The sequence below is a fragment of the Coregonus lavaretus genome, assembly GCF_964263955.1.
Source record: "Coregonus lavaretus genome assembly, chromosome: 5".
Classification (NCBI taxonomy): domain Eukaryota; kingdom Metazoa; phylum Chordata; class Actinopteri; order Salmoniformes; family Salmonidae; genus Coregonus; species Coregonus lavaretus.
In genome coordinates, this window is record NC_139992.1 from 7,090,417 (window position 1) to 7,105,172 (window position 14,756).

The 14,756-nt window shown below is 41.1% G+C and overlaps 2 protein-coding genes across 2 annotated transcripts in view; both read right to left on the minus strand.

The window, feature by feature from the left end:
• Positions 1–2,508, minus strand: part of LOC311129697 (aryl hydrocarbon receptor-like) — a gene marked incomplete at both ends in the record, with an annotated part of 71,740 nt that extends 69,232 nt beyond the window's left edge. The window contains 2 exons of the mRNA XM_084162104.1: positions 201–388; positions 2,468–2,508. Of these exons, the coding sequence (XP_084018230.1) occupies positions 201–388; positions 2,468–2,508 (229 nt within the window). The remainder of the gene's footprint in view (positions 1–200; positions 389–2,467) is intronic.
• Positions 2,509–13,983: 11,475 nt separating this feature from the next.
• Positions 13,984–14,756, minus strand: part of LOC311129566 (aryl hydrocarbon receptor-like) — a 64,762-nt gene continuing 63,989 nt past the window's right edge. The window contains exon 11 of the mRNA XM_084161898.1: positions 13,984–14,572. Within this exon, the coding sequence (XP_084018024.1) occupies positions 14,462–14,572 (111 nt within the window). The 3' untranslated portion in view covers positions 13,984–14,461. The remainder of the gene's footprint in view (positions 14,573–14,756) is intronic.

Here is a 14,756-nt window from a genome sequence, read left to right on the forward strand (position 1 = left end):
TGGGTGCTATGCTAACACACCCTTGTGCTGTACAAAGTGAGGGATCAGTGGCCCCCTGTTCACAAAACAAGGACCATCTTTATGTCTACACAGGAAGCACTACATTTCAGGAAGCACTCTATTGAGGACCTCAAACTACGGCCCCTATTCAATCAATAGTTCCAGAGCAATAATGGGATTCTTTGTGGACCACTTCTTACCAGTGAAGAAGTTCTTGGCCCGGAGGTAGCTGACACTAAGGCGGAGGATGGAGAGTTTGTCCAGGCTGGTGGTGACCTCCTCAGGGAAGGGGAGGAGGCTGGCCAGCCTCTCCAGCTCTCCATTCAGACGGTCCCGGTGGCGCTTGGAGGGGTTCGACTTGGCCCCTTCTGATTGGGGCGGTTTTACCCTGCAAGGAGAGAAGAAATCCTTATTTTTAACTTTACATTTTTACAGAAAACTCAAAGGTCTTCGGTTGATTATAGTTCTCATGAATTATTTACATTATTACTATTTTTTGCACTATCAATATCATTACAAATTATAATTTTGTAGTAATACAGGTAAATTAATCATTAAAATACTTTTCAACAAGTCGAGTAAAATTGAAATTATGAAAACAGCCAAAGAATAAATGCTAAATTGAAAACATGATTTGCCTCATGTGAATGACACCATGTTTTTTTTATTGTAAATATGTTTTGAGTTATAATTTATAGAGCTCCTTCAACAATCCACTCATGAGTTAACAAATCACGTCAATAAATGCCCAAGAGCACCTAATGCACTTCTGCCATTAAGTCATAAACATTTAAACATTTTCCACTGACAACAAAGATGTTAGACCTATACATGTTAGGTCAATTTTTCCTAGTAAATTTGTAAATGATAAAATAGGCCTATTTCGTAAAAATAATACACAGGCTAAAAATGGAAATTGAATAATAATAATAATACTATAATTATTATATAATAATACTACAAAGCAATTTGTTATAAAAATGTACACAGTGAATTTTGACAGGAGAATGGTTTTACTTTACGTCCGTGTCTTCAGTGTCCTTCAGCAGGTTCAAGGTGATTGCTCTCAAATATCGGAAAGTGTTGGCCTTATGCACCTGTGCCGAACACAACCATTGGACATAGTCCCAGCCATTCGTTTCTTTCAAATAACTATGAAAACAGCCAAAAAATAAATGCTCAATTGAAAACATGATTTGCCTCATGTGAATGACACCATGTTTTTTTTAATTGTAAATATGTTTTGAGTTATAATTTATAGAGCTCCTTCAACAATCCACTCATGAGTTAACAAATCATGTCAATAAATGCCCAAGAGCACCTAATGCACTTCTGCCATTAAATCATAAACATCTACACATTTTCCACTGACAACAAAGATGTTAGACCTATACATGTTAGGTCAATTTTTCCTAGTAAATTTGTAAATTATAAAATAGGCCTATTTCAAAATAATAATACACAGGCTAAAAATTGAAATTGAATAATAATAATAATCCTATAATTATTATATAATAATACTACAAAGCAATTTGTTGTAAAAATGTACACAGTAAGGCCATTATGCACCTGTGCCGATCACAACCATTGGACACAGTCCCAGCCAAAGTCAACAAAAGGGCGTGTTGACCTAAAATGGCGCAGCATATATGCGGCAGAACTGTATCATCACCAAAGTGGATGTAGAAACAATATTTCAAAATAAAATGTTATAGGCTTTTTTTTAATATAATGCAACGAGGTTAACAGTAAATTCTTGCTACACGTGATAACGAAATAAGAAATGCTACTATTTTTGAAGGCAAGATCAACTTTGGAGTGCACGCAACTTTTGGCTTACTGAGAAATCGATGTCTTTTTTTAATTATTTTTTTTTTACATACGATCACATTCGAAATCCAGAAAATGTTGCACTATTGATTTAAGGTAGCCTATATATTATTGCGCAAATTAATAGTCTTATAGTCAAATAAACTGTTTTACAATGCGAGTGCCCGATCGAGGCCTTTCTGACACTGTCAACTAGTTTATCAAGAGATGGGCAACTTCAGTCCTCCGGGGCCGGGATAGTGTCACACTTTTCCCCATCCCTAGAAAACACTGCTGATTAAACGAATTGCATTCTAAACTGAAGTTCATGATTAGTTGATTTTTGGAGTCAGGTGTGTTAGCCTGGCTGGGGCAAAAGTGTGACACCAATCAGGCCCCCGAGAACTGGAGGTGCCCCACCTGAATATGTATCCTATCGTACGTCATCGACATTATCAATTTCATTCAGGTGAAATATGCTATTTAAATTTGCACAAATATAAGATGAGAGATTGACATCTATTTCGAGCTGTCACGGGATAGCCTACTTACCACGAGCGCTAAAGGGGGCTAGCTGGTGTGGGTGCAGGGCTTTGAACATTTGGCTATTTCTGTTTGCAAAAAGGCCTTTCAATTCATATAAATAAAATGTACTTACGCTCTCTGGACTGGTTTTCTCCTTTTACGTCCAGCATACATGATATGTCTGTATTGCAAGCCGGATGAATCTCCCCAAAAATATTGGCGTAGGCTACAGTTCCCTTCGAGCTACATAGGCTACAGTCGACAAGAAGTGTTGTTAAACTAATCCATCAGATGAAGAACGTAAACACACTAGCGAGAGGCCAACGACAAAAACCACAAATAGTCGCACTGTTAGTTTAGATTTTATACTTCAACTGTGCGCAGATCCAGAGATGGGAGAATAAATATAATGTATCTAAATGCATGGTGATTCATGGCATCGTTGCGTGCTCAGCATTTCCTCAAGACGCCCTCCGTTAAAATGCATAACATTTGCAATACAGTCCATCGAGATGCTAAATTAGTCTGCAAAACAATGCTTCAACCCAAGTAATTATTGTCATCGTCTAGCGGAATGGTGATCTAGATTTGCAGTGCTGGTGCGCTTTGCAAGGAGCAATCCCTTTCCATGGTAGCTTGCACCTGTCCAATCCTTTCCCAGGCTATTTTTTCATATTGTACCCTGATAATAATGGAACAACCGTTAGGAAAATTATTGTATATATTGTATTAGTCCTAAACTTAACGTTCTCTATTACCAATTACCGCGTCAAGTTCGGGCACGCGCATCACCCTGCTAGGGTCCAGGGCACAGATTTGGGCGGGCACGAGCACTAGAGGTTCGGGGGCACAAAAAAATCTCCTGGAAACACAGAGGAGCGCGTCAATGTTTGCGCGTTCCCGAGCCGCCCGTTTCGTCCAATCAGAGTGGAGGTGAGAGCTGTATCTGTGGAGCATAGTGGCCTCTGCTGTATGTGGGTCAGAGGTTAGACTTTAAATGACACCATGCTGTTCTAAATTCATGGTTTACCATACCCTGGTGTTGAGATGCAATACATTTAAAATGTTTTTTCGGTCGTATACTTTTGTGCTCTATAGCCTACATTTATGCTACGGAAATTGATACAGACCTGCTGATACATGACACAATCTAAAGACAGGCCTACCTCTTTGCATATGGATATTCATGATTAATCTGATTACGTTTCTATTTTTCGATTATACACATGTTTGTAATAATTTGTCAGCAACTGTGTCTATAGACCTAGGCCTAATGAAAATAGTGTTAGTGCTGAAAGGCAGTTTAAATTTAAACGAAACCTATACAGTCAGGCTCAAGTGAATGCTTTCACACAATCGACAAAGGGAAATGCATACAACTACGATAATGCGTTCATGAAGTCATGTGACCGTTGAGCCCATAGGGCTTTGCAGAGGGGGTAGGGCCTATATCCTGTACTAGGAGGGAGCAGGACCTATATCCTGTGCTAGGAGGGAGCAGGATCTATATCCTGTGCTAGGAGGGAGCAGGACATATATCCTGTACTAGGAGGGAGCAGGATCTATATCCTGTGCTAGGAGGGAGCAGGACATATATCCTGTACTAGGAGGGAGCAGGATCTATATCCTGTACTAGGAGGGAGCAGGATATATCCTGTACTAGGAGGGAGCAGGGCCTATATCCTGTACTAGGAGGGAGCAGGATCTATATCCTGTACTAGGAGGGAGCAGGATCTATATCCTGTGCTAGGAGGGAGCAGGACCTATATCCTGTACTAGGAGGGAGCAGGACCTACAGTGGGGAAAAAAAGTATTTAGTCAGCCACCAATTGTGCAAGTTCTCCCACTTAAAAAGATGAGAGAGGCCTGTAATTTTCATCATAGGTACACGTCAACTATGACAGACAAATTGAGAAGAAAAAAAATCCAGAAAATCACATTGTAGGATTTTTAATGAATTTATTTGCAAATTATGGTGGAAAATAAGTATTTGGTCACCTACAAACAAGCAAGATTTCTGGCTCTCACAGACCTGTAACTTCTTCTTTAAGAGGCTCCTCTGTCCTCCACTCGTTACCTGTATTAATGGCACCTGTTTGAACTTGTTATCAGTATAAAAGACACCTGTCCACAACCTCAAACAGTCACACTCCAAACTCCACTATGGCCAAGACCAAAGAGCTGTCAAAGGACACCAGAAACAAAATTGTAGACCTGCACCAGGCTGGGACGACTGAATCTGCAATAGGTAAGCAGCTTGGTTTGAAGAAATCAACTGTGGGAGCAATTATTAGGAAATGGAAGACATACAAGACCACTGATAATCTCCCTCGATCTGGGGCTCCACGCAAGATCTCACCCCGTGGGGTCAAAATGATCACAAGAACGGTGAGCAAAAATCCCAGAACCACACGGGGGGACCTAGTGAATGACCTGCAGAGAGCTGGGACCAAAGTAACAAAGCCTACCATTAGTAACACACTACGCCGCCAGGGACTCAATTCCTGCAGTGCCAGACGTGTCCCCATGCTTAAGCCAGTACATGTCCAGGCCCGTCTGAAGTTTGCTAGAGTGCATTTGGATGATCCAGAAGAGGATTGGGAGAATGTCATATGGTCAGATGAAACCAAAATATAACTTTTTGGTAAAAACTCAACTCGTCGTGTTTGGAGGACAAAGAATGCTGAGTTGCATCCAAAGAACACCATACCTACTGTGAAGCATGGGGGTGGAAACATCATGCTTTGGGGCTGTTTTTCTGCAAAGGGACCAGGACGACTGATCCGTGTAAAGGAAAGAATGAATGGGGCCATGTATCGTGAGATTTTGAGTGAAAACCTCCTTCCATCAGCAAGGGCATTGAAGATGAAACGTGGCTGGGTCTTTCAGCATGACAATGATCCCAAACACACCGCCCGGGCAACGAAGGAGTGGCTTCGTAAGAAGCATTTCAAGGTCCTGGAGTGGCCTAGCCAGTCTCCAGATCTCAACCCCATAGAAAATCTTTGGAGGGAGTTCAAAGTCCGTGTTGCCCAGCGACAGCCCCAAAACATCACTGCTCTAGAGGAGATCTGCATGGAGGAATGGGCCAAAATACCAGCAACAGTGTGTGAAAACCTTGTGAAGACTAACAGAAAACGTTTGACCTGTGTCATTGCCAACAAAGGGTATATAACAAAGTATTGAGAAACTTTTGTTATTGACCAAATACTTATTTTCCACCATAATTTGCAAATCAATTCATTAAAAATCCTACAATGTGATTTTCTGGAGAAAAAAAATCTCATTTTGTCTGTCATAGTTGACGTGTACCTATGATGAAAATTACAGGCCTCTCTCATCTTTTTAAGTGGGAGAACTTGCACAATTGGTGGCTGACTAAATACTTTTTCCCCCCACTGTATATCCTGTACTAGGAGGGAGCAGGATCTATATCCTGTGCTAGGAGGGAGCAGGGCCTATATCCTGTACTAGGAGGGAGCAGGACCTATATCCTGTACTAGGAGGGAGCAGGAGCTATATCCTGTGCTAGGAGGGAGCAGGGCCTATATCCTGTGCTAGGAGGGAGCAGGGCCTATATCCTGTGCTAGGAGGGAGCAGGTCCTATATCCTGTACTAGGAGGGAGCAGGGCCTATATCCTGTGCTAGGAGGGAGCAGGACCTATATCCTGTACTAGGAGGGAGCAGGATCTATATCCTGTACTAGGAGGGAGCAGGTTCTATATCCTGTGCTAGGAGGGAGCAGGTCCTATATCCTGTACTAGGAGGGAGCAGGATCTATATCCTGTACTAGGAGGGAGCAGGATCTATATCCTGTGCTAGGAGGGAGCAGGGCCTATATCCTGTGCTAGGAGGGAGAAGGACCTATATCCTGTACTAGGAGGGAGCAGGATCTATATCCTGTGCTAGGAGGGAGCAGGACCTATATCCTGTACTAGGAGGGAGCAGGATCTATATCCTGTGCTAGGAGGGAGCAGGACCTATATCCTGTACTAGGAGGGAGCAGGGCCTATATCCTGTACTAGGAGGGAGCAGGGCCTATATCCTGTACTAGGAGGGAGCAGGGCCTATATCATGTACTAGGAGGGAGCAGGATCTATATCCTGTACTATGTGAAGATGACAGAGACATATAGGATCATGTATGTAGAGCAGAGCCTTTTGTTTCTCAATACACCACATAGTTAGTAGGGTTTGTTGCTCGAAACTTATGCTATAAAAATGTAATATCAACCACAACCAACCTGCAATTGTCACTAACATTTCAAAATGTCAACTGTCAATGGAACGCACAGCTCTGAGCTGACTGATGATATTATTAATATTCCCTGCTTTGGCCTTCCCTTTATTCACTGAGTGGGGTCCAGGCAGTTTTGTTTAGTTGTTTGTCGGTTAACTTGTTTGTTCATTTGCTCTGAAACACCAAGCCCAGTGGCATAAGGAGTGTCTGCCAGCCAGAGAGAGGTTGTGTGTTTAGACATAACCAGTCCCAGGGACCGTCACCTCCTCTCCTCTCCTCTCCTCTCCTCTCCTCTCCTCTCCTCTCCTCTCCTCTCCTCTCCTCTCCTCTCCTCTCCTCTCCTCTCCTCTCCTCTCCTCTCCTCTCCTCGATGAACCCCACCTCCTATAGGGTTCTTGGAAGAACCTTTTGGGGGCCATTTTCAGTTTCAAGAACCCTAAGGTTCTTCGAAGAACTTTGAGGATATTAGAATAATCCATTTATGTAGACTATATTCAGCAACCCAATGAAGTACTCAGACTGGGGAAAATGAACTCCCAACCTTCTGGTCACGCGCTACACTCTAAAAATTAGGGGTTCGACAAGGGTTCTTCTAAGATCCTCAAAGTTCTTAGAAGAACCTTAGGGTTCTTGGCACTGAAAATGCCCCCCAAAAGGTTATTCCAAGAACCCCGTAGGAGGTGCGGTTCATCGAGGAACCTCCTTAGTTGGTGGGGGTTCTTGTAGGAACCTAACTGCCCAACTGAAACATTTGGATTTGAATTTGAAAGGACAGCAGGTGCAAGCACTTAACTGAAAAATTTAAAGATCTCCTCAATTTAAGGTAAGGTTTTTATTTTACCTTTATTTAACTAGGCAAGTCAGTTAAGAACAAAATCTTATTTACAATGACGGCCTACACCGGCCAAACCCGGACGACGCTGGGCCAATTGTGCGCCACCCTATGGGACTCCCAATCACGGCCGGTTGTGATACAGCCTGGAATCGAACCAGGGGGTCTGTAGTGACATCTCAAGCACTGAGATGCAGCGCCTGAGACCGCTGCGCCACTCAGGAGCCCAAAAGGTTTGTCCCTTGTATGATTGAAATTGATATTGTTTTATGATGATACCATCTATCTTTTCATATTTGTGCAAATCTTTCTGAAACAGAAAATGGACACAATTCAGTGGATATCAATCAACAAAGAGGTAAGAATATGTAGGCTATACGAATATGTTGAAGGCTAGCTGTATTGGGTGCAGATGACTGAACTGCTCACTTTTGTGTCTGTGTCTGTAGGTATACAGACGAGGAGGCATACAAAGGTATGTCAATTGGTATTGGTATGTTATGCAGATCACATGTACATCCTCCTCCCTTACCTCTTCAATGAATATCCCATAGGCCTCTACATTATGGACAAGGTATGTGTATGAAAACCATTATCACATATTTTTTTTCATTCACATTCACCACAAAAACCAAGGTATGAATTCTGTCGTGCGCAAGTTTTGTTAAACATCTGTATAATTACACATTTTTGGGATTCACAGACTTCACCCTCCCTACACCTCTGACGAATATAACAGAAAACCTGTTTGATCACCATGCACTGCAAAATCATTCTGGCTATGGATACGGAGAACATCAACACATTAACATCAACACGCCAGAGGATATACCAAATTGGACTTGGGGTTCTGCTGGGAGTTTACCTCATTTAGATTTTGTTATTCTTTTTGGCCACTAAAATCATAATAAACACTGACAACTAAAATATTGTGTTATTGTTATGTGTATTATTAATGATAATAATAATGATAATAGGGGATGGGGGGGGGGGAGTTCAAAAATTAACCCCAAAAGGTTATTCAAAAGGTTCTTCAAGGATCCATTAAAAGGGGTTCTTTAAAGAACCCTTTTAAAGGGTTCTTCGAAGAACATATAGGGGTTCCCCCACAGTTTCAATTTGAAGAACCCCTAAAGGATACTCCAGGAACCTTTTCTTTTTAGAGTGTAGCCACTGTCTCCAGATACTTTACTCACTTGGAAGTGCTTGTCATGCTCTTATCTAGGCTGGGGTCGTTACGCTGTAATACGTTCATAAGCAATGCATAACATCCTCATAAGCACTGCATTATAAACATTCATTAAAGCTTATGAATGTTATATAATGCTTGCACATGTGTTATGTAGCCCTTACATAGGTCTTACATATGGCCTAATGAAAGTGTTATCAAACCTTGAATTAGGGAACACCTAAATGAAGCAGAAGAAATGGGATTATTATGCACAGCTGATTGTAAGAGTGGATTTCTCTGTTTTCCTTTGCTTTTTATTGAAGCAGAGCATGTAGCGAGAAGTAAATTAAACTTAGATAATCAAATACGGGACATATATTTCTCTAGTTCTCAAGATCTTGATCTCTATTGGTGTGGTTTTCATATCAGCCCCTTTGGGCTTCCAACCTCACCTGCACATCGTTTTTTACCCGTTTTTTTTTATCTGTACTGTTTTGTCTTTCACTTATTTTCTTTGGTGTGAATAAATAAAACCTAAAAAACTAATTTAGGTGAAACTACTGCAGCACATTTAAGCCTGTATCTGTATGTACACATCACGTATATCTACATCCTGTACTCTTAAGGTATGTTCCTTTGAATTCACATCCCCCAACGTGCACAAGTAAAGGAGAAGACGAAGCCCAGTGAAATACCCAGAAACCCTTTCTAATCTCCTATAGTGACTCAGTGAATCGGGGGGGGGGGGGGGGGGGGGGGGTCGGTTTGTGAACAATACCCTCTCTCGCTCTCTCTGTCTCTCTCAATTACATTTTTGGCATGGGAAACGTATGTTTACATTGCCAAAGCAAGTGAAGTAGATAATATACAATATATCGCTCTCTGTGAGTAGTAATAGTCAGTGCCTGCGCCAGGACTTTAATGTGAGTGGTACCTGCGGGCCTGGCCGGGCCGGGCGGCATAGAGCTGACTGGTAGGGTATGATTGACATTGGCTGTGTGCCAACCTGTGGCTGCAGGGCCATGGAAACCTCATCAAACCCAGCTGTCTCTGTTTCTTTGGTCTCTGTCACTTATCCCTTCATTATAAAACCATACCAGCACTAATTCACTGATTGATGATAGAAGTCCTTTCGGTGTAAGTTCAACTCATGCAGATCCATAAAGAGGGGTTTTGGATGGGCAGTGTGGGGTGATATTTGTTTACATAGGTCATTGAGATGATGTTGTTGTTCAGTCAACAGTAAAAATATGCGCCCTCCAGTGTCCAACATAAGTATTTCACTTTAATAATGACCAAGTAACACAGTAGTACGTTTTTAGAAATATTTTTAATATGATAATTATTTTTTACAATTGAGAAAAAAAAGTAACAAAATAAGGTGGTAATTATCAATACATTGCATACGCTATACTTGCCTAAATACAAGTGAACGACACTAAATTAAATATTTATGTGGAAACAAATATTTCCAAAGAGAATAAATGTCTAACAGATGTTGTAAGGCCACGAGACATAATAACAAAATGAAATATGCAAACATACGACAAAACAAATGCAAAAACTGAAATATTCATAATATATTGATGCTTACATTTTCGTAATTTAGCAGACGCTCTTATCCAGAGCGACTTACAGTTAGTTAGTGAGTGCATCATTTTTATTTATTTTTCATACTGGCCCCCCGTGGGAATCGAACCCACAACCCTGGCATTGCAAGCGCCATGCTCTACCAACTGAGCTACACGGGGCCCGTGCTGCTGAACTGCAACTGCCTAATGTTGGAGACCATTGAAGAGTAAGCTTAACCAATAGATATATGGCAGAGGGTATCAGGAAGGAATAAGCAGGAAATCCGGAATCCTCCAACCAGGATTTCTGTAAAACCAGGGAATTTATTGAAAGTTCCCGGAATTTTGCAACCCTAGGGGAGATATATAATGTATACCCTTCCCTTTCTTTTATATCAGCTTTGATACAAGAAACCTTATCAACATTTCAAGCCAGGCACTTTGAAAGCTTGAAAGCTTGACACCCATTATATTATAAATCAGCTTGGTGAAGCAAAAAGCATGAGAAAAGTTGCTAAATAAAATTCAAAAGCGAAGCTAAATGTGAATACACTAAAACATATAACAGCTCCCTTTACTATGCATAACGTCCTCTGCCTTATTGAGCTGAGAGAACTGAAATGGCGAGAGCAGCTTGGCAGAAGAGGCCCTCTAGTGGCCCTGGTTTAGTTTCCGCCGTATTCCCCTCACCTGTCTTGTCCTTTCATACGAGCAGAATGAGGAAGTAGGTCAAGGGAAATAAAAGGTGGGCGGCCATATTGATTTAGCCTCAGATGCCTCTGAGGGAGGAGTCAAAGTGATGAAGGGAGACTTCAGTGTCAGGGGAACTTTACAACGGGATGTTCCATTTGTCGAATATGCTGATCAACATGGTGGCCTCGTGGGAAGTTCTATTTCCAGTCCCATGTCTATAGTAACCATGGTTACTATCCTAGACTTCTAGGACATACAGTGCCTAGTGAAAGTCTACACACTCCTTCACATTCAAATGTTATCTTAAAATGGATTTCGGATGTTTTCCTATTGATGTACACAACCTACTCCACATTTTCAAAGTAAAAGAAAAATGATAGAAACTGTTCCTAATTAATTAAAAATAAAACACAAAGATGTCTTGATTGCGTATGTCTTCACACCACATAGTTAATAATTGGTGGAAGCACCTTTGCCAGCCATTAAAGCTGTGAATAATGTTGAATAAGATTCTACCAACTTTGCACAACTCTTAGGGCAACATACTGTGTATCCATTGTTTTTGTCAAAATTGCTAAAGCACAGTACATTTGGTTGGGAATCATTGATGCACAGCAATATTCAACTCTTGTTTCTGATTTAAGCAGATTTAAGTCAGGACTGAGACTGCACCATTCAGGACCACTCAACACCTATTGGAAATGCATACTGGTGTGTCTTTGGAATTTGACTTTGTGTAATTGTCAGGCAGAAATGTAAAACTATATCCCAGGGTTAGGTATTCAGAAGACTGAGGCAGGTTTTCCTCTAACTTTTTACCGGGGCTTTGCTCCTTTTATATTTATTTTGATCCTGACAAACTCCCCAGTCCCTGCCGTGACAAGCATACCCATAACATGATGCTGCCACCACAATGCTTGAAAATACAGAGGATCAACAACATTGCATTCACTCCACATTACTGGCCTGTAAGTGAAAAGAAGGAAGCCTGTGTTAAAATATCCCCTCCAAGTCATCCATTCTGTTTGCAACAAGGCTGTTAAGTAATACTGCAAGACAACATGTCAAATAAATCACTTTTTGGCCTAACTTAAAAACTACAGGCATGGGTCAAATCCAATACAAACCCTCTGTATTTTCAAGTATTGTGGTGGCAGCATCATGTTATGGGTATGCTTGTCACTAGTAGGGACTGGGGAGTTTGTCAGGATCAAAAGAAACATGAAAAAAGCAAAGCCTAGGTCAAAAGTTAGAGGAAAACCCTCAGTCTTCTGAAAACCTAACCCTGGAATAGAGTTTTATTTTTCAGCGGGACAATTACTCAAATTGTAATGCCAAAGACACACCAGAATGGCTTACCAATAGGTGTTGAGTGTTCCTGAGTGGTTCAGGCTTAGCCCTGACTTAAATATATGCTTGACAATCAGAGACAAGGTTTGAATATTGCTGTCAATCAATGATTCCCAAATTTACTGACCTTAAGCAATTTTGACAAAAACAATGAGTATATGAAGCCCTGAGAGTTGGTTTAATCTTATTCAAAATAATTCACAGCTGTAATGGCTTTCAAAGGTGCTTCCACCGGGGCCACCCTTGTGGCACAGCGGCCTAAGGCACTGCATTGCAGTGCTGAGGCGTCACTATAGCCTCGGGTTCGATCCCAGGCTGTGTCATAGCAGGCCATGACCGGGAGACCCATGAAGCAGCGCACAATTGGCCCAGCGTCGTCCGGGTTAGGGGAGGGTTTGGCCAGCCGGGATCTCCTTGGCTCATCGTGCTCTAGGGACTCCTTCTGGCGGGCCGGGCGCCTGCAAGCTGTCGTCAGTTGGACAGTGTTTTCTCCAACACATTGGTGCGGCTGGCTTCCGGGTTAAGCGAGCAGTGTGTCAAGAAGCAATGCGGCTTGGCAGGGTCGTGTTTTGGAGGACGCATGGCTTTCGACCTTCACCTCTCCCGAGTCTGTAGGGGAGTTGCAGCGATGAGACAAGACTATAACTACCAATTGGTTTGAAAAAAATTACAAACAAAAAAAGGGTCTTCCACCAAGTATTAACTCTGGCCTGCGAAGACATACACAATCAAAACATATTTGTTTTGCATTTATTTTTGATTAATTTTGAATAGATTGTTTAGATCGGTAGGGGAAAAAATCAAATGTAATCCCTTTTTAGATTTAATTTTAAGGCAGCAAAATGTGAAGACTGTGCAAGGGGTGTGTAGACTTTGACTGGCGACTATAAGTCTCCTATACATGCAGTACTAAGACCCACATTCCTCCACAGATGGTATTATGAACAAAAACTCAAGTAAAACATTTTTGCGTATGGCTCAGCGAAGTTTAGATAAAACATTATTTACAAAAGAAAACAAAAACAAAAAAGGGATTGAGTATGATATAGCATTATCAACGTACTAAATGTTTTAACATTTACATTTTAGTCATTTAGCAGACACTCTTATCAAGAGCGACTTACAGTTAGTGAGTGCATACATTTTCATACTATATCAGACTATTGTTATATTGTAATGACATTTGGATACCAATAGCATTACAAGGGGTATAATCTGAAAGCACAAGTCTATTTGTACACTGCTTCATTCATCTGCAGAACAAGGAAACACAAAGACACACATGCACACTGTACACACAGTCATATTCATCACAGCCATAAACACAGGAGCACTGACATAGTTTTACAAAATATATTTATATAATAATAACAATAGAGAGGCCATTTCTGTATTTACACTTCATTAGGGTTGCAAAATTCCGGGAACTTTCAATAAATTCCCTGGTTTTCCAGAAATCCTGGTTGGAGGATTCTGGATTTCCTGCTTATTCCCTCCTGATTGCAGGAAGCCTCCAACCGTGATTTCGGGAAAACCAGGGAATTTATTGAAAGTTCACAGAATTTTGCAACACTACACTCCATACATAAATTGAGGATGTTATGCCTTTATTTGTAATCTCTGAGTACAATATCCGTTTTTTGTTTGTTTTTCCATGAGTGAAAATTTGAATTGTGTCCTGTCACCATCCAACTATAACGTAAGAAGAAACAAACGTAAAAAAAAGAAATGAATACGGCCTGCTTCATTAATATATATATATATATATATATATATATATATATATATATATATATATATATATATATATCACTTTGGGAATTGGGCATGACCCTAAAAAGCCATTATAACACAAGCCAAATTCACCAGTGAGGATTCATACTTCATTCATATAATTGAAGTTGTGACTGTTTTTCCACAGCAATCAAAACAAAGACAAGGCACCAACAAACAAAGCAGAAGAAGACAACACAAAAATACAAAGAAAACCAGTTTCCATTTAAAGTTGCTGCTTTTTGTTCCGTTGCTGACAGAAGTGACAAGTGCTAATCAAAAGAGTCCTTGTATTTCCTGCAAACACTGATATGGGGGGAGATGAATGGTGTGCTTGACTAGGGGATGGCTTGTCTTCACGACACCCTCCCTGAGGCGTCTCTTAAGGCAGAGTGTTGTCTTTGAATGCGTACAGATGGATGGATGGATGAATAGATGCATGGATGGCATCCTCCTCTCTTTGTCCACCATTTTTACCCCGGAACATGTGACTCATGTTTAGAAGTCGCAATAGTTGGTTTGGTTGTGCTCTGTAAAGCACATGGTTCCATTGACAAGGGGGGGTAAGGAGAATGTTCCATTGCTGTCGACTACAGGAAGGCTTGGGATCTGTTGGGGAAAAAGTATGACAAATAGAGCCTGGCTTGTTTCATAAAGTAACAATTATTAATATCAAGAAATGACTTCATAACTAGTTAGGGCCCTGAGTTTTCCTAACCACGTGACTTGACCAGTAGAACCAGGTTATGTAGTAAGGAAAACTCAGTGCTCCATCCACAACAGTTACACCACA